Source organism: Peromyscus californicus, unplaced genomic scaffold (genome assembly GCF_007827085.1).
Source record: "Peromyscus californicus insignis strain IS unplaced genomic scaffold, ASM782708v3 Scaffold_14__1_contigs__length_90479793_seg_2, whole genome shotgun sequence".
Lineage (NCBI taxonomy): Eukaryota > Metazoa > Chordata > Mammalia > Rodentia > Cricetidae > Peromyscus > Peromyscus californicus.
This window is the reverse complement of record NW_026294436.1, coordinates 46,069,932-46,096,037: the sequence shown is the minus strand read 5'-3', so window position 1 is coordinate 46,096,037 and position 26,106 is coordinate 46,069,932. Positions and strand designations below refer to the sequence as shown.

The 26,106-nt window shown below is 36.2% G+C and overlaps 1 protein-coding gene across 4 annotated transcripts in view; it reads left to right on the top strand.

Moving 5' to 3' along the window:
• The window catches only part of Rabgap1l (RAB GTPase activating protein 1 like), a 589,856-nt gene that overhangs the window by 111,494 nt on the left and 452,256 nt on the right, over positions 1-26,106 (top strand). For all 4 annotated transcript variants that reach the window (XM_052737345.1, XM_052737344.1, XM_052737347.1 and 1 more), the window contains 4 exons: positions 4,762-4,828; positions 10,720-10,822; positions 13,638-13,804; positions 24,810-24,951. In XM_052737345.1, the coding sequence (XP_052593305.1) occupies positions 4,762-4,828; positions 10,720-10,822; positions 13,638-13,804; positions 24,810-24,951 (479 nt within the window). The remainder of the gene's footprint in view (positions 1-4,761; positions 4,829-10,719; positions 10,823-13,637; positions 13,805-24,809; positions 24,952-26,106) is intronic.

Here is a 26,106-nt window from a genome sequence, read left to right as displayed (position 1 = left end):
AACATACATTTTCTGTAATGTATTTTTATATGTTGATTAATTTTGTTGGTGTTATTGATTTGTTTGTTTGTTTTGGATTACCATTTGAAAAAGACTTACTATGTAATCCTGGTTGGCTAGGAGCTTATATGTAGACCAGGTTGGCCTTGAACTGACAGATTCATCTGCCTCTGCCTTATGACTGCTGGAATTAAAGGTATGTGCTTCCCTGCATGGTGGAATTAATTTAAAAAAATTCTTAGTTTCTAAAACTATAGACTCAGAAGAAATTGTATCAGTATTACAGAGAGATTTCATATACACATATTCAGTTTTCTCCAATGGTAACCCTCTTACACAGCTATAGTTCAATATCACAAGTAGGAAATTGACATTAATAAAATCTACAGACCTCTGTAGTGGTTTCTCCAGTCCCACCTAGCCCTGTGGCCCTGCAGCTGCTTATAAAATAATCACCCAGAGGCTTAGTATTATTTATAAACTGTATGGTCTATGGCTGGCCTCTTGCTAGCCAGCTCTTATATCTTAAATAAACTCATTTCTGTTTATCTATGTTTTGCCATGTGTTCCTTGGCTTACTTACCAGTCTGTTGTTATATTGTTCCTTGGGCAGCAGGCTGGCATCTCTCTAGACTTTGCTTTTTTTTGCCTGTCTCTCTCCTTGGATTTCCCTCCTGCCTCTAAGCTGCCTTGCCATAGGCCAAAACAGCTTTATTTATTAGCCAATGGGAGCAACACATATTCACAGCCTACAGAAAGACATCCCACAGCAGACCTCAGACCTCTTTGGTGCTCTTTTAGTAATTTTTTTTGGGGGTAAATAATATACTCCTATGTTATAATACAATTTTCACAATTTATTGGTTAAAATATTTGTATAAACTGTGGAATATTTATAATATTCTGTATGTCAGTTTTTGTCTCCACATCTCTCATACCTGATCCCTGGAGCTTTATACAGTTCTCCATTTCCAACAAACACAATATTCAACAGTGACAGTAGAGGGTGCTGAAGGGACACTTCAGGAAGAAGACATTTTGCCTTCTGATGTGCTGTTTATTTTTCTCGTTTTTTTCCACAGATCTGGGAATGAAGTAGTATGCTACATACCTTTGGTTTTGGCACAGTGAGGCACCCATGCCAACCTCTCAGTAGAGACATAGTGTGCCTCAGGCTCTGTACCACCTTGCTTCTGTGTTGGCATCAGGAATTTTGATTTTCTTTGCTCTTTTGCCTGCCACACTTAGCTGCCTGCTTACTGACTTTGCCTGGAGAGCCCAGCAAACGTTGCTTTCCAAAAGGCTGCGATCACTTCTGCCTTTATAGGAAGGTCTGAATGTCAGGGAAAAGATATTCCCCACCCTTTCCAAATTTGCTCTTACTTGGGGTACTTTCCTTTTCTTTATAATTATCCACCTATTACAGTAAAAGATTTTTTTTTAAAAAATTTTAAAATCATTTTAAGTTATGTCTATATGTTTGTGTCTGTGTGTAGGTATGTGCATATGAGTGTAGGTCCCCACAGAGGCTGGAGAAGTTGGTTTTGGAGCTGGCATTCCAGGTGGTTATGGATGGTGGGAGTCAAACTTGGGTGCACTGGAAAACAGTATGTGCTGTTAACTGCTAAGCCATCTCTCCAGGCCCCTAAGTATTTATTTATAGTAAACCTTTCCTGTTGAAATTATTATGTGCTCTATCCCCTTATTGGGTCTCAATTGACAGTTTAATTGAACTAGTTTTTAATGACATTAGTTAGTCCCACAGGTAAAGTTTGGAAGCAAAACAAACAAACCAACAAAACACAAATAATTGTTTTAAATAGCCCTGCCATGATAAGATAATAACTGATAAGATAATGACTACCATGTGATATTTTTTAACCATGTGTTTATCTTATTCCAGGTGTCTCATACAGAGGCTTTTTCATACCATTTTTAACCTTTGTAAGAAATATAGCTTGTTAATACAAGGCAGCACAGTAAGGAACTGAATGAGAGCATCTTGCTCTTCTTTCCAAAGCCTTTCCATTGGGCATCTTTGGGGCTTTTTAAGGCAGATAAATTTAGGGATAACTTTTTATGTTTATAGTAAGAGTAAAATTATTTTTATTTTACTAATAAAATATTACCTAGTTGATAACAGTTTATCTTTATTTTTAATGGAAGCATTTAAAAAGGATTTACTTTATGTGTCTGTCCGTGTGTGTGTGTGTGTGTGTGTGTGTGTGTGTGTGTGTGTGTGTGTGTGTGTGTATGTCATGTGTGTGCCAATACCTTTGGGGAGTTACAGGTGATTGTGAGCCATCTGAAGTGGGTGCTGGGAACTGGTTGGCTGGAAGGAGCAGCAAGTGCTCTTAATCGCTGAACCATCTCTTCAGCCACCTTAGTGGAAGCATTGGAAAAGAAAAAAATAATTTACAAAGATTTTTGGAACCTTTGAAGGGAAGAAGAAGGAAAACTTAATATTATTTAATTTAGTAGAGCTTTAAGACAACTTCTTAACAAAGTTAGGTGAATCTTTAAGTAATTTTAGAATTCAGTTTTAAGTTGTGCTTGTGTGCGTACACCAGTGTAGTAGTTACTTCTCTGTTGCTGAGATAAAACACCACGACTAAGGAGACTTATACAAGAAAGTGTTTAATTGGGCTTATGGAGGGTTCTGGAGGGTTGGAATGCATGATGGTGGAGTGAAGGCAGGTGAGAGTCACATCTCCAACCTCAAGTAGAAGGCAGAGAGCTCACTGGGAATGGCAGGAGTTTTTGGAAACCTCAAAGCTTGTGTCCCTAGTGACAAACCTCTTTAATAAAGCCATACCTTCTAACCCTTCCTGAAGAGTTTCAGCAAATGGGACCAAGTATTCAAATGCCCCAGACTTATGGGGCACATTTTATTCAAGCTACCACAATCAAGGTGCCCTTTTGAGGTTCAGATTGTAATATAGGGTTATTTTGCTAAGATAATGTAAAAATTATAGTTTTGCCATTTATGTCCAAATGATTGAGAAGTTAGAGTGTGATACTTTATATTTTCCAAAACAGTCAAAAGAAGAGAGGATATATTAAAAACTGTTGGTATTGGTTTAGTCAGGAGCCTTGAGAAATAGATTTTTTAAAAAAATTCACAGTACTTTCATGTTTGTAACTTAAAAAAAAAACTTAAAATCTAGGAGCTCATTCTTAAAGAACCCAAGGAGATGTTGGAGAGGGCAGAGCAGACAGGAGAGTATGAGATAAACCCACCCTGATTGACCTTAGGCCACAAACTGTATATATGAACAACAGTTACATTATTAATTATTATTAGCAAGAGGTAAGGTGACAGTAGAAGAACTAATACAGCAAATCATATAATTAAATTTAAAGGAGATAGTGTAATTTAAAATTTTGACTGCTAGAACAAATTGTTTTTTACTTTGTTTCCAGTGGTACAAGAATGTGTTTGGAAAATTATTTTCTGAGTTTATAAGCTTTATATTGGCTATAGGCATGGTCTTTGCTGGACACCAAAAGGAAGCCTTTCAAGGCATTTCCTGTGCTTGCAGCAAGTATAATCACTACTTACTGGAGTCATACTTATGTAGAAATGTGCCACTAGGAAAGCAAGCCTTTGAATAACAGGAATTAAGCGTTGACTGGTCAGCTGCCAGTATAAAAACCAACACTTTATTTTTTAAATGTTGTTAGGAATCAAACCCAGGACATTATGTATGCCAGACAGCCTCCATACTTCTGAGCTATATATCCAACTCCTGGCACTATTTTGAAATTTTAAAAAGTTTATGTTTTATTTAGTTACATTCTTTACTCCCTATATACAATTCTGCATAGCATATTTTTATATTTTAGTATTGCTATGGTTAAAATAACTATTAAGTGTTAGTATGCATTGGCAGAATGACACTCTGGACAGGTAACAGTGCTTATTGAGTTATGAGACCTATTTAATAGCAATATAAATTTGAGTGCATTGTTTAACTGATCTGGACATGGCTTTGCTTACCTAGTGGAGCTATTAGTAGTCTAGAAATTATATAAAAAAGTTGAGTTTTAGAGCTTATGAAAACTTTTTCCAAATACAGTAGTATTGATGGGATTCCTGAAGCTATGTTAGCACCAGGAAGCATGGATAGTAGATAATAATTATTAATCATGTATTGGATAATATTGTCACCAGTATGATAGAACAGTTAGTAATGAGGTTATGTAATTGGTTTTTCTCTGAACTGAGTATATAATATTAACATGCTACATGGTCAACATGAATCTTAAGGGCCAAAATTTTATTTTGTTAATCTGCCTTGATACAGAGAGAGCACAGTATCTTTTTCTTATTTTAAAAGAAAAAGATACTTTTTTTTTTTTTTACTTACCTGGGTTAATTATTACCTATAGATTTGGAATAACTATAAGGCAGATAGAATCTTTTATTTTTCTAGGATCTAATTTATATCCTACCATATTAATAATGTATTAATTTTTAATGAATTATTTAATTGTACTTTTAGGGCAATTTCTGATCTTGGTTATTTTTATTTGTAAAATAAAGACCTGAGAATTTTGACAACTTATTTTTCTGATTTGAATACAATTTTTTTTGTGTATCTTGTGTTTTTATTTATTATGTTCCAGGAAAAACAAGAAAAGCTATTTGTGAGTATAAAACTTAGATTGTATAGTTATTCTGAAAAGGCTTTTGCTCACTGGGCTTCTGTGTTCTTTTTGATACCTTATTTTTCCTTTCTTTTCCCCCAACATTTTCAGATGTTTTGGAATGTTATTAAGCCCAGGTCGAAACGTGAAGAACAGTGACATGCATTTACTGGATATGGTAATGACAACCTTAAGCATTCTAATCAAGTACAGAAGATAGTTATTTTATATTTAAAAAATTTTTCTGTTTTAAAAGTTTGTCATATTGTCAGGGTTTTTTATTTTAATTTTGTCCTAGCAATAATTAAATTTGGATACTCAAAATTACTTATGAAGGGAAGATTAGGAAAATTTCTATCTAACAATCTACTGTAGGATGAAAGTACATAAAAGGAACCTGTTGTGAGAGTGCCATCTACTTTGTTTGGCTTCTTAAAGAAGGAAGATGCCTTTTCTTTGAGCCTAAAATAACAAACATGGTTATAACAAACATCTGCCGTGTGTGCCTCTAACCTTTCACTTATTAATGCACTGACAACTCAGGACTGTGATGATGCTTATTTTCCTTGAAGCATCTCACTTTCTGAGTTTGTACTTAGCAGTGAATATTTACTGTATTTCTTTAAGAAATGCCATTAAGAGATTAATGATAAATGTTCAGAGGTTGGTGTTTGTTGTGAAGGCAGCAAGGCATCTTACTTCTTAAACCCAAGTACCTTCTGATGTTGCTGTTAACATTCATTTTAGATTTATAATGTTACAGAAATATGTTAGAGTAAGTGTAGATTTTTATATAGTTTATATATTTTTATATATTTCAACTGTGTCTCATAAATTTAAGTATCACAGTGGGGAGCTTTTCTTTTAATTTTTCATAGTAATTATATCAGCATTAATTTTCTAGCATTATTGGAATGCTTTGTTCAAAGTTTTGGGCACCCATTTGTATGCCAAACGTTGTGTGAAATATTGGGGTTTTAGATTTGTGCAAAATACAGCTCTTAGGAATAGGGCTCTTAGTGTTGTTTTGAAATCAGACCCTTTAAGAGTGTAATTGCAGCAGTGGGTTAAGGGCTTTCTCAAGTGTATAGTGTGCTGTCTTAGGGTTTCTGTTGCTATGAAGAGACACCATGACCATGGCAACTATTATAAAGGAAAACATTTAATTTGGGTGGCTACAGTTCAGAGGTTTAGTTCATTATTGTCATGGCAGGAAACAAGGCAGTATGCAGGCAGACATGGTGCTGGAGAAGGAGCTGAGCATTTTTTCATCTTGATCCTGCAGGCAATAGGAAGTGATCCATCTCACTGGGTGTGGCTTGGGCATATATGACACCTCAAGTCTGCCTCAACAGTGACACACTTCCTCCAACAAGACCACACCTCCTAATAGTGCTTCTTTCTTTGGGGACCATTTTATTACAAACCACCACATGTACCATGGACATAGAGAGAGGAAGTTCTGCCTAGATAGGTCAGGCAAGGACAACCAGTTATATGTATAAGCATAAATTAGTTATTGATCCATCTCTTTTACCCTCCTCAACAACTCATCGGTAATGAATGATGGTTTTCCTAAAGCAAGCCATAGCATTTTGGAGCCATGAGAATTCCATGGTGGGGGTGGGGGGAGTCATTTTGAGAGTACTTAGGCATTAGAAAAAGGATGTTCTAGTTATGGTCTTTCAGAATCTAAAGGATTAAGATAAATCATTGCTAGAGATTTTCATCATGAAACCTAAAATCAGATTAGAGTTATAAAACTGGTGTGAACTGAGACTCCATAGTCACTTCAGTGTATTTGACCCCACCTTTTAGTCATCGTGATCAAAGGCCCTGACAGTGTTCATTTTCCTGGAAGAGAAGTGGGCTTACCTGCACAAAAAATAGTCGGGCAGTGCTAGGCTTTGCATTTTTGGTATATGTGCTGCCAAAGCGAGCACAGGCTTTGCATTTTTAATTATCAGTACTCATTATTTACTGTTACCTGGTGTTGTTAATCTTCATGATATCTTAATAGGTGGACGCTGACCCTTGGCTAGATTCTGTCTAGTAACAAGAAATTCAGTACCTTATATTGAAACTGAGGAGGTGGTTCTGGTTACTGACAAGTTATTTGGAAAGCACAAGTTACACTTTTTGTAACTTTGCCTAAATACTTTGGATTTTGTTCCTTATAGTAAGATGTTAATACCTTTGCTCCTATGACATACCCAAATGTCATGTGAAACTGAAAACAAGTTTTCTGCCACTTTATTTTAATAGACTTTGAGAGGCATGCAAATTACTTTGAACAATTAGTGCAACTTTTATTCATAGTGAACAATTTTTTATGATTAAAAGTTTCATTTTTAGATTTTTATGCTCCAGTAAACCAAATTTACACAATTTCTACTTGCTTGCTCCCCTTTCTCCCACTCTTTCTTGGATTCATGATCTCTTCTACAATTGTTATTGTTACATACATACATACATACTTGTGTATATTCACAGCTTCCTGAGTTGTTTAGTGTTACATTTAGTGTTGATGGTATGTACATACTTTTAGAGATGATCACCTGATGTTTGATAATGTATCAAGAGGTTCATCTCTGGAAAATAGTGATTTTTCTATCTCATGGCAAGTATTGACTGTCTATTATTCTTCATCTAGGAGTAGAGTCTTATGAAACTTCCTCTATTTCCAATGTCTTGTCCAGTGGTGTGGTCATTATTAAAGTCATTTTTAGGCAACCATAGTGTTGAGTTTTCATGGATGTAGCATATTTGTCATGCCTAGTGATTCTCTGGCTCTTAGAATCTGTTCTCTCCATTTTCCCTGATGTTCTCTGAGCCTTAGGAGTACGGATTGTGTTGTTGATATCCCAGTTGGGGCTGGGCACCCCATGGCCGTTTATTCTCTTTATTTTGACCAGTTGTGAATATTTGCAGTAGTCTCTGCTGCAAAAAGAAGCTTCTTTAATGAGGATTGAGAGTTATACTTATCTGTAGGTATAACAATAAATGCTTAGAATACAGTTAGATGTTATATTGATTTAGAAAAATGATAGTAATAATTCCTCCTTTAGGATCTGTGACTTCTTCACTCATAGGTGGATGGCGAGGTTTATGGTACCAGGCTTGAATTCTCTTGCATTACATGGATCTTAAGTCCAATTATGCAAGGTGCCAGAGGAGAAAAGTATTTCATAGTCCTACCCAGCTACTGAACCGACAAACCATAACAATAACCCACCCAGCAAGATATTCCCAATGGTGTAGTAGTGGTACTTACCTCTTGGGTGTGTTGAACATTTTTTAAGTAATAATGACTTTTCTTTCCTATGTGTATTTTATAATTAGGTGAGTTGAGACTTTTATAGTTTATTAAACCTATTATTGTGGTTTAAGGTCTTCACAAATTGGGCAAGTCATACTTAAAAATGACACTGTATTTGTTACTTTTTTCATTGCTATGACAGAATACAAGATGAAAAGCAATGTAAGGGAAGAAGGATTTATTGATTCATAGTGAAGAGGGTGTAGTCTTCTCATAGAAGGGAAGGCATGACAGGCAGGTTCAAGGTGGAAATAACATTTGGGTGGGATTCCTCCCCTTCCGGAAGACCAGGAAGCAAAGGCAGGACATGCTGGCACTCTTCCTCCCTCTTTCATTCAGTCCTGACCTCCAGGGCATGCAGTATGTCTCACACATTCAGGGTGGGTGCTTCTCACTTCAGTTTCTTTGGAATCACCCTTACAGATACATCCAGAGACTTGTCTCCCAGGTGATTCTAAGTCCTGTTAATGTAACAGTAAGATCATAAACGCAGTTTCCTTTGTATTTGTATATCTATATATAAATCTATATATGTACACATACACACACACATATATATGTATATGCACACACATAAATAAAATCACATGCAACAGAATTTTAGATTTTTTGGGGGAATGAAGAGTACAAGACTCAATATTTTGCTACTAATGAGAATATTTTTAGTCAGGGAAGTTGTAGGGTATGAAGTAAGTAAGTGGTTCTAACCATAACTATTGATAACTTAGGAAAAGCCTAACAGCAAAATACCACAAAAGACAGAAAACGCAGTAAATCTAGAGTCTATTGAACTGGACCACAATTTAAAATTCCAGTCTTAGAGATGTTCCAGAGTATGTGGATCTTTATAATTAACCATATGTTGACACTAAATTGAAAGGGCACATTTTTATATTGTGATCCGGTATATTTGGAATGTATATGTATGTGGAAAACATGGAGGTAAAGTTTCTTGAAGCAGTTCTTCTGTATGTGAGTGATAAAGTCCTACTCCCCACTCCACACCATCTTTGTCTTGTGGATCTCATTCTCTTTGCTTGTCTTTGTCTCCTCCTCTTCCTTTCTTCTCCCTCTGTTTTTTTTTTTTTTTGTGGATGATATATAATTTTAAAGGTTTTTGTTGTTTTGAGAGTATCTTGCTATATAGCCTAATCTTGGCTGTAACTAAGAATTCCTCCTTAGCTTCCTGAATACTGGGGTTGTAGTTCTACACAAGCACATCTGGTTTAAAAGTGGGTTTTAATGTTTCTCTCTTGTCTCTTTAACAGTTTCCTAGTGCACCGGAAGCTATTCTTTATAGTTTCACTTCATAATATTTTGCTACTTTATATGTGGCTTGTTCTTACTGAAATCTTTAAGCTTCCATGGCTAATGCCCAATTTCTGTATTTGTTAGTTGAAAGGAAGATTATGATTACTCTAGTTAATTTTTTTGTACTCAAGCACAGCAGACATTCAAGCATACAGAAATAGATTGCATCTTCTAGGTAATAAGCTCATTCCTGTTCTGAATGAGGACTAGGTAGTGTGGATAGTGAAGAGCTAGAGGAGTATGTGTGTGTGTGTGTGTGTGTGTGTGTGTGTATCTGATGTGATGTATGAGGGAGAGGAAGAGTAAAGTTATGAATATTTAGGGGGATTTGCTTAGTGGTTTCCTTTACATATATCCTTCAGTTACTTCATCTCTGGAATGCAGGATTCTTGGCCTTATATAATTTAGCTATCAAATTTATAGTTATATACTAGAAGAATATAATAATCAAGTGACTGACACAATTTTATAGGAATTCAGAGAAATGTCTATGAGGAATGGAAAGAAGTTTTCTTTGTTTTGGTCTGGTTCTTTTTTCATTGTTTGTAATACAAGAAAATACAAAAAATGGAAAGTTCTGTAGATAGCATTCATTCATATTTGCATGTTACCACGCTTCTTTGGTGTTCTTCCACAGGGTGCCATTTTGTCTTACTTTCTCTGAAATATATATGCACAACTAATTTATGGCCTTGCTTTCAATAGTCAAGAGCTGGCTAAATAAAAACATTAAGATGGAGGAGATAAGCAGAGAAGAGGAAAAAAGTAATTAGGAAGGAAGGCAGCAGGAAGGAAAAAGGGGTGAAGAGAGCCTGATTGGGGAGGAGGAAGTCAGAGTGATAGAAGAAGAGGAAAGAGAGATAGAGCTATATTTGTTGATTATAAATAGTTTCTCCATTGTGATTTCTTATTGACTTATAGATACTAGAGAGTATTAAGTTTGAAGTTTGAAGATACTGCCATAAAGTAAAGTAACATTACCACTTTCCCCTTCTGTGGTTAGGTATTTCTATAGGTGTGTGTGTGTGTGTGTGTGTGTGTGTGTGTGTGTGTGTGTGTGTGTGTGCTTTTTTTTTTGATTCTGGAAATTGAACTTAGTGCAGGTAATTTTATATTGTGGTCTTTTGTATATGGATATTTTGGCAGCAAGCAAAAGATCACATTTAATATACCTTTACAACTTTATGTTTTCATGACTCAGAATGAATGGGTGTGCCTCTTTTCATGCAAGAAGTACATGTGTTTATACTGAACCTGTGTTTGAAGATAGCTAGGATATAATAATACTCAAAGAAATGTTTTTGTAGGGGAAACTTTACAGTAAAATGTAGGCCCCTGTTTGAGATACACATTTTAATAAAATGATGAAGGGCATAATTTTAAATTGTGATGATTTCTCTTGTGCATAGTATCCGTGATTCCTGTTTGAACTTTTCTAGGAATCCATGGGAAAGAGCTATGATGGCAGAGCTTATGTCATCACAGGCATGTGGAACCCCAATGCACCAATATTTCTGGCACTCAATGAAGAAACCCCAAAAGGTGACTTTTCTTAAAATGTTTTTTATTACTTCAAAATTTTATTGTGAGCAGTCTTGTTTTATTACACTTTTAGAAAGTACTTAGCCGGGCGGTGGTGGCGCACGCCTTTAATCCCAGCACTCGGGAGGCAGAGCCAGGCGGATCTCTGTGAGTTCGAGGCCAGCCTGGGCTACCAAGTGAGTTCCAGGAAAAGGCGCAAAGCTACACAGAGAAACCCTGTCTCGAAAAAAACCAAAAAAAAAAAAAAAAAAAGAAAGTACTGATGCCTATTTAAATTGAAGATATTCTTATTTAGAATACTGATGAATATTTATGAAGTTCCTTTTCATATTTTTCATGCTTTTCTGGGGAAAACCTTCATTAGTTAAAACAATTACTTTAATAGCCATGTTGATTAGTTGCATTAGATTGTGTGGAAGGCATATGACTTTGTGCTTTATATATTGCTGTAAAGTTGGTTGTTTTATTTGGATGAGAGTGATGGAGGAAGATGAACAATGTAAGCAAACAAATTTTGGAAGTTTGCATATCTTTATTTACCATTTTAACTAAGCATTGTAGATTACTTACATTTTTATTAATTTCTCAATCTAGGTTTTAGATCTTTGATCTGCTTAAACTAAATTAAAATTTTGCTTGATTTATAGTTTTACTGAAAATGTGTTATTTTCATTCAATTAAATATGTATGTTCAAAATACATCAACTTGTTTTATCTTTAATTTTATGTTAGTTTATGCCCATATTTGACTTTTGTCTAAAGACAAGAAATATCAGTGATAACTAATAGGAAAATAAGCTCTTCTTGTGAAGAATATTAAAATGATAGCTATTCTCTGTTGTCTGTAAAGAGAGTGGGTGTTCACTAGTTCCATAAAGTCCATGCATTTGATTACATACGATATTATCTAAAAGTGAGAGTTAAAATAGCAAAAAAAGTTTATGTAAAACTGAGCCTTGGGCTGGGAAGATATCTTATCAGTTGAAGCATTTGCTTGCTAAGCAAGCAAGGGGTCAGTAATTCATATCCACAGTATCCAAGTAAGTCCTAGGTGGGCATGGGAACCCACCCTTGGAAGGAGGAGACAGAATCCCTAGAGGAAGCTAGCTAGCTAGACTTGCTGTGTTGAAGATGTAGGTCTGATTGAGGGGCCATGCCCCAAAACAAAAACAAAAACAAAGATAACACCAACAAAAAAGAGGATTCCCAGATTCCTAGCATCAATCTTTGGCCTCCATGCTTATGGCAAATGTGCATGCACACCTGTACATACTTATTGCCTTCCCATGTAAATATGCACACAGATGTATAAGATGTTTAATATGCATAAGAAATGGTTCCTTCTCCACACAAATGTAAATATGCATATACATGTACATATAAACTCCATATAAAAAGATATTTTAGAAGGCCGGGCATAGTGGAATATTCCTTAAATCCTAGCATTTGGGAGGCAGAGTCAGGCAGATCTCTGTGAGTTCAGGCCAGCCATGGCTACATAGTGAGACCCTGTTTCAAAAACCAAACAGATTTGAGAGACAAAGAAGAAATTATTCATAATAAGTCCAAAATTCTTAGTAAGTATCAAACAGGAAATAAAATAAAATGAAATTCACATTTCAGTCTATCATGATGGAAAATGGCTTAGAATATTCTACATTTAAATACGAATTTTGTGACAAATTAAATATTTTAAATAGTAAGTAGAAATGTGGCTGATAACACTTTATCATCCCTTAAAACACTTTTGCTTTTACATGTGTGAATAGTATGTATATGTGTACACATACACACACACACACACACACACACACACACACACACACACACACACGTGAAAGCTGCATGTTGTATTTCACTGAAGTTTTAATAATGGCATTTTTGCTGTGTGAGTATGTGCTTAACTACTTAGGTGGTACAGGTGTGAATGGGGCGGTGCTCATACCTGTGTGCCCATGTGGAGGCCAGAAAAGGATGTCTGGTGTCCTTCTATCATGCTTTGCTATATTCCCTTGAGACAGAGGTTCTCACTGAGTCTGTAGCTGGGCTGGCAGCCAACAAGCCCCAGTGATCTTCCTGTTTCTGCCCTACCATAGTCCTAGGACTATAGGTATGCCCAACTGTGTCTGGCTTTTTATATGCTTGCTGAGGATTTTTCTTACACCCAAGTGTACAAGTGTTCTTACAAACAGAGCCATCTCTGCAGCTCAATTTATTATTTTTTTCAAGGATATATATACATTATGAACAGTGAAAGTACTGAAAATTTTCAGAGGTTTTTTTTCTTAGTTCATATCACATGGAGATGTTTATATCAGCAGTGCTGTACTGTAACAGGTTTAAAATGAGAGGCCGAAGCACTAAGCAGCTCCTCTAGTTTGCAGTCACCAAACAGACCTATTAGTTTCTGTTGTTTCTGTTTTAGCTTGAAAGATTACATCTGATTTTCTAGTGATTTAGAGTAAAAGTTATCTTCAACATTTTATTTACTTTTATTTTTTTGTTGCTGGGAATTCGACCCAGGCCATTTCCAGTTTCTCCATAGTCTTTATTTTTTGTATGAAAGATCCGATTTAGAAAATGGAAAAAGACATCTGCCAGGAAATTTAGATACTTGATTATTATAGAATAATCAGTGACTGAGATACATTCTTGGAATACTTGATTACTTATTTAGTGAATAGTTAGAAAATATTTTAAATAAATATATAGAAGGTAATAAGCTTGTCTAGAACTGTAATTTTTATATAAGCAAGGAGATTTTGTTTTCTTCACTAATCAAGGAATAATAAAACCCAGAAATTTTCTGTTGCAGATAAGCGGGTGTACATGACTGTGGCAGTGGACATGGTGGTCACAGAGGTTGTAGAGCCAGTCCGCTTTCTCCTGGAGACAGTGGTTCGTGTGTACCCTGCAAATGAAAGATTTTGGTACTTCAGCAGAAAGACTTTTACAGAGACTTTCTTCATGAGGTTGAAGCAGGTAGGATCTTTTTGTTCTTTTGTTTAGTAGTGTTGCTTTCTCTCAATCAACCTTTTTTCTTTTCTTTCTTTCTTTCTTTCTTTCTTTCTTTCTTTCTTTCTTTCTTTCTTTCTTTCTTTCTTTCTTTCTTTCTTTCTTTCTTTCTTTCTTTCTTCTTTCTTCCTTCCTTCCTTCCTTCCTTCCTTCCTTCCTTCCTTCCTTCCTTCCTTCTTTCTTTCTTTCTTTCTTTCTTTCTTGACAGGATCTCATGTATCTCAGGGTGGTTTCACACTGAATAAATAGCTAAGGATGATCTTCATCTTCCCTCCACCTCCCAAGTACTATGATTATAGATGACAGGCATACAGACACCAAATATGCAATACTTTACCTTTGTTTTTTTTCTTCATCTTCTATTACTCTTCTTTTTTCTTCTTTCTGTTGTTGAATTTAAGAAAACACTACCAAGTAACCTACAACAGAGATGCTGTCTCCTCAGTCCCCTGTCTAACAAGTAGATTATTTCAGTGGATTGGAAATTTGACAAATGAAACCAATAGGCTTATTACTTCTAAAAGAGCACATGACAGAAAGTCTGTTTGAATATAATGAGCAAGGGAGTAATATAAATGATGTTTAATGATGGAATTATCCTTTCTTATTGCTGTACAATATTTTGTTGAGAATGTGCATGCATATATGTGTATGTTCATGCATATGGGATATACATGTGTGTATGTGTTAAGGCCAGAGGTCAAATTCAGGTATTGTCTTTAGGTACTTCTACCTCTGTTTTTGAGACACAGTTACAAGCTGAATTTGGAGCTTGCCAATTCAGTAGGTTGGCCAGCTAGCATTCTCCAGGAAGCCTCCTATTTCCATCTCCACAGCATTGGGATTACACGTGGACAGTATCCTGACCACCTTTTTAATGTGGGTGCTGGAGATCAGACCAAGGTCCTAATGATTTCGTGGCAGCAATTTACCAACTGAATTCTTTTCCCAGTTCCTAGCACATCGCTCAACATTTTGAAATCTGTTCTTTATAAAAATAATTGCTCTCTATTAAAATGACTGATACTTTTTCTAGTGTCAGATGTATATCAAATGTATAGAAGTGTTTTTTTTTTTTTTCGAGACAGGGTTTCTCTGTGTAGCTTTGCGCCTTTCCTGGAACTCACTTGGTAGCCCAGGCTGGCCTCGAACTCACAGAGATCCGCCTGCCTCTGCCTCCCGAGTGCTGGGATTAAAGGCGTGCGCCACCACCGCCTAGCATGTGTTTGTTTTTTAGTCAAGATTTGGAAGCTCATTCTGGCCTCAGATTCACTATGTAGATGAAGAGTCCTTAGATTTTTGATCCTTCTGCCTCTTTCTTACAGATACTGGAGTTGCAGGTGTGTGGTATCATATCCGGTTTTATGTGATGATGGAGATTGAGTCCAAGGCTTTGGATACAGTATACAACAAGCACTGTGAAATGCAGTAAAATTGATGGAAACAGGCTTGTGTTTAGGCATGAAGGAATAGGCACATAGAGATAGGAACTTGGAAAATGCAACATTCACTTCAGTGAATTAATTGGTTTTGTTTCATAGTTAGGCACCTTTGAGATTACAGTCTGCTAGGAGAATAGGTGATTTGGGTGATTTTATGAGGTTTCTATAAAATAGTTTAATTCTTAAAACGTCAGCTGAATCTGCAGCACTGAAAATGTGGATGACTTTTGAATTCTTTCTTTTTCTCTGGATATGTGATAAATTGCAAGGAACAATCTGAGGCAGGAAAGACAAAATCAAACAAAAATAAGCAAAAAGCAGAAAAAAACCAGTGTTATAAAAGAAATGCTCATATATATTAACTTTAAAGTACTAGCAATGTTATCTGTGATACAGTCCTTTATGAAATAACATTGATACCAGGATAACATATATAAAATAAGTGCAGATTTCTCCCCATCTTTGCTTCTCTGTCTCTTCCTGTTTTGTGAGAGAAGATTTTTTACTCTGTAGCTCCAGCTGACTTGGAACTCATTTTGTAGCTCTGACTGGCCTCAAAATGATGGCAGTCTGCCTGCCTCAGCCTCCAAAATGCTGAGATTAAAGGCATGAGCCACTATTCTCAGCTCTAGTTTGGCATTTCATAAATAAAATTAGTAAGATTTGAATAATTGAAATAATATCTGTTAGCATATCTGATGTCATGTTGAACAAATGTTCTGGAAACTTATTGCTGCTTATTATGAAGTTTCAACTCTAATAATAAATGAATTATGTTTATTTATTGGAACATCTGTTCTGAAGCAATTCTGAATTTTATACTGACTGTAAAAATAATCACCTCTCATTTATATGCATTGTTAGATATCATATATTTTGGATTTAAACAAATGAAATAAGCACTTAGAACTTATATATAAAGTAAGTTTGTCAGATGGGCTGCTCCTCAATAGACAGTAAAAACTAAGCCCTGATAGGAATCCTCTCTCTCTAATGCTCAGTTTCCTTACTTTAAAGTTAGAGTGTGGGTTGATAATATTACTGAAGACTTTTATGACATTGGGATTAGTCAGTTACAGTGAAGATAATTCAGTGACTGTCACAGTCAGATTAGCTGAAGGACAGATTACTTTTGTTATATGTGGTGTAGTGTCTACAATAATGGTATAGTGTTTAAACTCCCAAACTCCAATGGATCTTTGTTATAATCAATAAGGAATATATAGAAAGTATATATAGCTCTGTATATGCTACATGCCAAGTGAAAAGAATGTCCAGTACTGCACTGTTTAAGATGTAGGGAACCACAGCAGTAAAATAGCATAGGTGATGGAAGAAAGCTCCTTTGAGTAAATATATGCCATTTTCTATAAGGCTTGTAGAAGCTGAGAGTAGAACCTGTGTTCACATTTAAGATAATGTGTATATTGGTGGTTTTGTGGTTTAATTTTTAGTTTTTTTAAGATTTTGAAATAGATGACTTGCTAAGATGTCTAGACTAGCCTCAAACATTGCAATTCTCCTGCATTATAATGCCTCCTGAATAGCTGGAATTGCAGCTATATTCTACCTCACTGAGCTGTGCCATTGTGACCAAGCAAAGATTCTTTCCAGAATGAATAGAAGGCATACTATGATGCTGGGTTTCTTTTAAATTAGAAATTTTATAAGGCAGTCAGTGATTGCTGAGAAAGGCAGATACATTTTTCTCAAGGAATGAGACTCTTGGTGTGTTATCCAATTTCAAGTGGTCAGCCCTGAACACATGGATATATAAGCAACACTAAATGCACTCAGTAGCTTCCGTGAATGTATATTTTTGAGTTGGAGGGAGAGGAGGCAGGTGTGGAAGTGATGTCAATGTAGCACTTATGTATAATATTCTGAAGAAAATAAAAACTTAAATTTGAAAATGTTAAAGTAAAAGTTTTATCACACACTTAACCATCAACAAGACCGAAGGCTGGCTATAAGTTCAAGATGGCCTGCCCTATCTGTGTCTGGGAATTATGGCAAAGGAGAAGTGTCTTGTTGATTGATGGGGTGCCTCTATACAGAAGGCATGTTTCTTTCTAGGTGTAGTACATGCTCTGGAGATTTTGGGCTTACAATATCATTGGCAGGAGAACCTGGCTTCATTTCCTCATGTCCCTTCTTGAAAAGCCAGTTCGGAATGCTAAGAATCATCAGCAGAAGGTCTGGGCTTTTCCTGACTGTCATCTTTGTTATTGAAGGAATTTGTGTCTTGGTGGTGATTCCAGGGTCTAGCTGATTTCATCATTATTTTTTAGATTATAACATGACAATTAGTGGACATACTAATGACTTGATACTAGGTATGAAGCTAGTTCCCTATTCTGTCATTTGGTTGTGTTTATGAACTATTACTTCTTTATTTGTAAAGTGGAGATAATATCTACCACATGGTGTTGCTTGTCTGTCTATCTATCTATCTATCTATCTATCTATCTATCTATCTATCTATCTATCTATCTATCTATCTATCTAATCTATCTGGTCATTCATTCATTCAGCAAACAATAAATGTCTCCTGGTGACATTAATTGATATAGGCTCTATCCTAAGTGTAGGTTTAATGTTAAAATAGCATGTATTTTCTTGATACCTTTATCTATTTGCTGCCATATTGGCTGAGGGCTCTTTGGCTCAATTTAATTTAGAGATCATGAGAAGGAAAAAGTAGTGTTATAGCCCTGACCAGAGGCTCTCAGCAGCTGGTGGGCATTAACAGTTTGCTAGCTGCTCTTGGCAGGACCTCCAAACACACACTCAGTAGCTGGAGTCAGTGGCTGCCAGAAGCTTTGGCAGCTCTCCATTGCTAGATTAGCAACCACTGGCAGTTCTGGAGCTTCTCCCGCAGCTTTTCTTGAGCACTCCCAGGCATCTCAGATTTTGGTTGCTCTAGAAGGTCTTTGGATCTAGGCATTTTCTAGGCCTATAGCTCTTGGTAGTAATGTCATCAGATCATCTCATTCATTTAGGAACAAATGATGAATGGTGGATTGGATATAACTTAAATAGGTAGAGCCCTTGATAGCATGCCAGAAGCCATGGGTTTGAGCCATCACATCACTTAAACCCAGTATGATCCCAGAACTCAGGAGGTAGATGCAAGAGGGAGGATCAGGAGTTCAAGGTCATTCTTTGCTACATAGCAAGTTTGAGGCCAGACTGGGCTGTGTGAGACTCTAGCACAAACAAACAGTTGGCAATAAAACCTCCTAGGAAGGCTTCGTAGAACCTATGCTGTACATGGCACAGAACAGGGCATAGATCTTCTAGACTGGCCTGAAAAGGATGTGAAGGATGCTGCGTATATAGCTGAAAAGGGCAGGCCTACATATATGTCGTCTTCTGACTGGTAACAGACTTTCTGCATTGCTTGTCAGTCTGCACAGGCATACTGAGCTTATCTGTCCTGACTCTCATTGGTAAGAGAGATGTTTCTCAGAAACTGGAATGGGGACATCTAAAGTGGCTGCAGCATTGGGGGTGGGAGGTGTTGTCTGGAGTAGTCATAGTAGTACCTCATTCTCATTGACCGTGCCACCTGTGGCAGTGGAGCAAAGTTTTCTCAGCAACTGTTAGAGAGGTTACATCAGTGGGTGGGTGCAACCTCCAAACTCAGCTATTATAATTTCTAAGGCTTCCAGTGGGGACTTTAGTGATGCTGGCAGCTAGATTTAGACCTCTGCTGGTGTCTTGACATAGCCTCCAATTGATAGCCCCCCATGGCATTTGTGGAGATTATGATGTTATATTCTGGCTTCCAGTACCTCTGAGGGACTGTGGAGAAGCAATAATGATGATCACAGTTGTATTAGAAGGCCACAGGGATAGTAGCTCCAGCCTCCAGTCTAGCATACATCTCAGCGTAACCTGGTGGATCTGCCAGGCTGTGCTTCAGAGCAGACTGTCAGTGGAATAGTCACAAACAAGCACAGCACTTGTCAGGCTAACTATGGCAGCTATTGCTATCTTCTTTGATTCTTTTTGGTTGGCTACAATTAGCCTCTAGTGTTACAAGTGGTGTGACCCCCAGCTCTCATCCTCATCCTTCCTCTGCCCGGTCTTGTAGCCTTGGTCTGACTGATTGGCTGTACCTTATGGTGGTGGCAGCTGCACCTGAGCAGTGGCTATATGAAAGTGGCCTTGACAGCTGTCAGCTAAGCATCTGTGCATTTGACACTTGCCCCTAACAGTCCCTAACCCCTCTGGCCATTTAAGATGGAAAAGTGTTTTAAAACAGTCAAAGGAATGAAGAATATCCCCTGAAGATCTGAATGTAGCGATCACTTGATATGTAGTACTCCAGAGAATATAACCCTTGATTCTCTGAAGGGAACTGGAGTTCAATATAACCGTAGCATTCTTCAGTAAACAGTCCAGAATGTACTCCTTGTTAATTTGACTTTGTGGATGGTGCCATTCTATGGGCTTGGGTGTCATACTGAATTAAAGGGAGAAATAATGCCAAACATAAGCATCTGTCAGTCTCTGTTTGTTGACTGGCTGCAGTGTGACCAGCTATCTCACTTTTCTGTCACCATGCCTTCCCTACTTGATGGGTTGTGCCCTCAAACTGTGAGGTCCCTGTCCTGTGTGTCCCTCACAAGCCATGCTTAAGTTGTATTGATGTTCCTTTGTAGCTACAAGGAAAGTAACTAATACATATTTTCTAGCTATTACCTTATAAAGAAAAATATCACATTGGAGTTGGGGGTGGGGGTTGAGGCAATCTTATTACTAAAAAATCTCTTCTCTTTGGGGTGTCTGACTTTTCCTTAGGTTGGAAACAGAGAACTGCTAGTATTAAAATGAATAAATAGGAATGAAACACATGTGGTGTGAAATTAGAAGAGAGGAATGTTTTGGAAGGGAGGGGACCAGCAAGAGGGATGAGCAAGGATAGGGGAATGCATTGTAAGAGGGACATGAATAGGAACAAAGTGTGGTGGCATATGTTAAAATGCCATAATAAAACACATTACTTTCTCTGTGAGTTTAAGGATAATAGAAATAAATTTAAAATGAATAGAAGGAAAATTGCCATTGAAGATGCTTTTCAATTTATACCTATTTAAGTAAATATACTCAATAGCCAAGAGAAACTGAATAATAATGATAATAACAATTATTCTTTCTGCAGAAAGCTGAAAATTAGTAAGTTATGGAGTAACATTGTTTAAAAATAGGATATAGGATGTATTTTTGTTTGTTTTGCTGACTTACCTCTTCTGTTTATATTGTCATTCTTGTTTGTCCCGTGCAGAGGCATATAAAGCCTGCTTGGAAACAAGTTCTCTTACATGATTTATATAGAAAATTTTGTTAAAAACAAGAGATCTTATATATCAGAGTTTCTTAACCTTTTCCCACTCAGTATTCCTTTTTGCATGAGAAATTTGTATACTAAACCAGGTATATAGATACATAAAATAAGTATAGAAATAAAACCTTTACTGATAATAAATCATTCATAAATTTATTACACAACAATTCTTTGGAATATAAATTCACATGTTAATGAGATGCATATGCTTATTTTTTATATAAAAAATGAAATCTTGGCTGAATATTTTGATACTGCAAAGTGAGCATCTTCAGAGTCTTTCAAAATTTGATTTTATGATCAATTCTGAGAATGCTGCTTTGCATGTAAAGTACAAAATGGCCAAAGTATAGGTAAGGCCATTTTAGAAATTGTTGGAAGTTCTGTCTAATACTAAGCAAAATTCATAGATCTTTAAAAATAAAACTCAATTATTTACTCAAAGACTAATTTTAAAATAAAGTGTTGTAGTAATATAATCCAAAGTATACTAACTTGATACACTAACATGCTGAGGAATAATGGTAGGAAAATGTGAAAAATCTTTGTTTTTTTGTAAACTATGTTTCTAAACATATGTGTAAAAAATGCTGTTCATAATATTTAACAGTCACAAATCTGAGCCACTGTGTTTCAGGCAATAGTTGACATGTATGACATGATGGTATGTACAATGCAAAATGCACTTGTTATGTTCAGAGCCAGGGCTTCAGTGAAGTCATGTGATGCAATGATGGGGGGTTTGCTGCTAGAAAAACTTGAGTTCCACTGCATGTTTGATTTTGAAGTAAGTTTTGGTTATTGCACATTTGGAAACCTTCCACTATTGCCAAGTTTTTTATGACCTGGACATACAGTTATATGATTCTGTGTGGGATAGTGACTCACAGGTTAGGAGGCTAGTTTGTAGATAGAGATTTACAGTTCAGCCCTGTACCAGAATTGCTGTGATCCTTTGAAAGTAAATCTTGCTTCCTGAATCCTACCCTAAAGATCATGACCAAAGATATTAGTGTTTTAGATATAAAGAAATCCATAGTCTGGTGTCCTTACTTTATAGCCAGTTTTGTGATGTGTGGCTTCTGGAGATTTGTGTATTAATAGAGATATTAATCACCATAATGTCCTTTGTATTTTTCATACTGAAAAAGCCTTTTAGAGTTAATTTGCATAACTAATGAGTGTAAGTTAACTTATACTTGTTGAGTACTTATTATGTATTTAAATGCTGCTAAGTTTTAATATGAACCTGATAGTTTATTTCATAAATACAGATTGATTTTTAGTTGTCTAATAATGTGTGAGTATTGAAAACAAAATCATATTAGTAAAAGTACTTTATTTGAAACTTAGTTGCTGAGTACAATATTTAGGTTCAAAGCAGTAGATTTATATAGGAAACTGAGTGCAGGTGAAATATGTAACACTTCCCCATACAGCAGAGTTGGGCAGTTGTGACTGAGACCATCTGGCTTGCAAAGCCTAAAATATTTCTTGGATGGCCCTTTGCAGAAAAAGTTTGTTGATGTCTAAGAAGGATAATTACAGTGTTTACATCTATCTGATGAAGTCCTGGTCAGGGTTTTTTTTTTTTCCTAAGGAGTGGTGAATATGAGCATTCTTATTTTGTTCTCCAACTCAGTAGGAAAGCACTTAATCCCTTACTGTTAAGGTTAAAGTTAGTTGTAGGCCTTTTACTGGTTCTCTTTAATAAGATGAGAAGACTTCATTATATCCCTAGTTTGTTGAAGGTTTTTTAAAAACATGAATGAATTCTAAATTTCCATATTTTGCGTCAATGGATGTGATCCTGGGGTCTTTCCTTTTTATCTATTAATATTATGGACTACATTGACTTCTTTTTTCTCCCAATGTTGAACTAACTTTGCATTCCCCAAATAATACCCATTGGTTGTTATGTACCATTTTAGTCTTTTATATATATATATATATATATATATATATATATATATATATAATTAGTGATTTGACTTTATGTATTTGATTATAATATATTTAATTACAATAGTTATATTTATATATGTGAAGAGATAGATTTGCCTAATATGTATTTATATGTATAAGTAGCATCTTAAACTTTTAATTATCATACTAATAGTTAATATTACTAGTATATAATTATATAATATTAATAGTATATGTATTTATTGGCATACATAATGGTGAATTTCAATATGACATTTTCATACATGTACATACTATATTTTGATCATAATGATATCCCCCCCATTATCCTCTCTAGTCCTCTTCCTACTCTCATTAATCCTTTTTCTTTTCTCAACTAGCTCCACTTTTTCTTGGGGGGTTGTTTGCTGGTATATGGGTACCTCACTAAATTATTGAAGAAAATATCTCTCCCTCCCCATCAGTCTTTAAATGCATACAAATCCTTAGGGATGTATGAGGCCCCATGGTCCCCTGACCGTTCTATCACAGAGTGTTTTCTGGTGCAGTCTTGTACAAGTAATCACAGCTGCTGTGAGTTCAGGGATACTATAGCTACATCATGTCCGAAAGTCAGTGTTCTATTCCACACCCTAACCCTGGCTCTTAAATTTTTTCTGTCCCTTCTTCCATGCTGCTCCTGAGCCTTGGATGGATGATACAGTTGTCCCATTTATGGCTGGGCATTCAAAAGTCATTTATTCTTAGTACTTTGAACACTTAATGAGACTCTAAAGTCACTGCTGACTAAGGCATAAAGCTATTCTTACCACAGCTGACAGATTGTGGGTACAGTTATTTAGAACGCAATTTGACAGCCATATCATGTGCATTTGTCAAAAGAGTTGCAACAGCTTCCCTACTATGGTCTATGACCACCTCAGTTGTGAACTTTTGACCTGGTTTATGGGACCACATTTGAATTTCCTTCTGTGGACCAGGTCACAAATGTAATCAGAAAGTGGTTGGTTACCCTCATAACAGATTTGCCACTACTGCACCAGTGGTTTCATTTGGTCAACTGGTCAGTATTATTGCACACGGCATCTGTATCTGAGTCAGACTGTTGATGACAATTTTCCTTCAGTAAACTGGCAAATAGCTGATTTTGATTTGCTAATGTAGATATATTATTGTGTGGTGCTGGAAATTGATCCCAGGGCCTTGTGGATGCTGGACAGGTAGGGTACTCTGCCACTGAATTGCAATCCTATCCAAGTTTTGCTAATACATAGTTGAGATTTTTGTATATTTTTATGAAGTATATTAGTCTGTGGTTTAGACATTGAAGGATTGGCCCCAGATGGTGATATAATTTATCTTGTCCCTCATCCATTCCTATATTGCTGTTTCTCTGCCTCATATCTGACATGAGTTGAGTCACTTTGCTCTATCATGTGTTTCACAGTAGCCTTGATGATCTTCTATGAGTATTCATAACTGTAGTAAATATCCTTGTTTACTATGTTTAGATGTTACTCACTAGTATGACTTGCTTTGTTTTTAGTTTTAATTCAGTTTGAAATGTGTTCTAATGTAAACATTCCTCTTTGGTTTTTATTTTATTTTTTTCTTTCTTTTAAAGACATCTGAGCCTGGCTTTGAACTTGAACTCCTGATCACCCTGTCTCTACTTCCCAAGTGCTAAGATTACAGATGTACACCACTGTGGTGCAGTTGGTATTGTGCTTTCTGGGCAAGCATGCAGACCTGAGTTTAGATCCCAAGCCTAGACTTGGAAAAAAAAATGGCTACATAGAGTTCAAGCCATTAGCGAGTCTAGCTGTTATTTCTTTCTCAGTATGAAATAGCCAATAAAGAATCAAACATCATCTGCTATCTTTCCTAAAACTTGTGATGTTTTGAAGAATAATTGAATTGTGTCAAAATGGTTAGTAAGTTGAATTTGTTAATATAATGCTTGAAGCTTACTGACATGTACACATCTCAGCACTGGCAAAAACGGTAGGTAAATTGTTCATTTAAAATATGCCAAGGACGATGTACTTAAAAAATCTCTCAAATTCAGACATGCTCTAGATAAATGTGATATGTTGCTCTTCATTTTAGCTGTTTTTAGTGAGGCATTGTTATACCACTTCATTCTCTATTTATTTATTTATATTTATTCCCTCGCCCTTAACTCCTCCCTGGTCTATCTCACTTCTATTTATATTTCTAATATTTAAATATATAATTTTATCTTTCTCAGTCTGAGGGAAAAGGCCATAGCAGTGCTGGAGATGCAATATATGAAGTGGTGAGTCTGCAGAGAGAATCTGACAAGGAAGAGCCAGTCACTCCTACTAGTGGAGGGGGGCCAATGTCACCCCAGGAGGATGAAGCGGAAGAGGGTAAGAACTTGAATGTATTCAAAAGTGGTGTGTGTGTGTGTGTGTGTGTGTGTGTGTGTGTGTGTGTGTGCGCACGCGCGCACACACATATGCACTCCCTCACTCTGAGGGGTTAGTGATAGTTATTCCTAGTCCCTGATACACTTATGTTAAATTCTTTGACATGCAGAGGGAGATTTGGTCCGTTTGGTTCTTTCTTTGGCTGCACAGTCCCCAGTGCCTAAACACTATTAAGCAGCTATTTAAACTTGGTAATATTGCTGTACTAGTTTGCTTCCTATTTGATTTCAAGTATTTCTGAAGTATTTAATTAGAAGTTTCAAATTCTCTGAAGTATGTTTAGAATTTCAGTGATACATTTTGCTTATCTTTGACACTTCAGTTTCAACTCATTTTTGTGGTTCCCATATTCTTTGCCACTTACTTCTCTGAAATAGCATGCTCTATGTTCTCTTTACTACATGAATGCTAGTGAGCGATGCTCAGAAGACCCTTACATCATCTGGCTAGGGGCACAGTACTCTCCATAGCAACTAGGGCTAAACGGACAGGCCTCAGCTTTAGCTCATATGATTGCTTCCAATATGGGTTTGTTAACAGTACAGTTCTTTTCCCCCTTTTTTAACAAAATATTTTTATTTTACTTTTATATATTTATGTGTGTGCATACATGTGTGTATCCATGGAGGCCAGAAGAGGGTGATAGATCCCTTGGAACTAGAGTCATAGGTGGTTGTAAGCTACCTGAAGTGGTTGGTGGGTGCTTCTCTGCAAGAGGAGCCAGAGCTCTTAACTGCTGATCCATCTCTGCTGCTCTACCAGATTTCTGTATTAATATCATGTTTGAAAAAATTTTAAAATTCTGTTTCTTTATGTATTTATATCATTTTGACAGTTATAGAATTATTATTTTATTACTTATTATTGACTAGTATTTTTTTTACTTGTGAAACATAATTCTGTTTCTAATGTGTCAACTAATTTCATTGTTTTTTTAATTGTACACATGCTTTTATTAATTAAATTGGCTTTAGGGATGGAACTAAGGCACAGAGAACATGAGCTACTGGCTTACGCCACTTGCCTGCAAGGGGCAGTGCTGATGTCTGAACGCAGGCTCTTTGATGCTACTAAACTCTTTTGTCACATTAGACA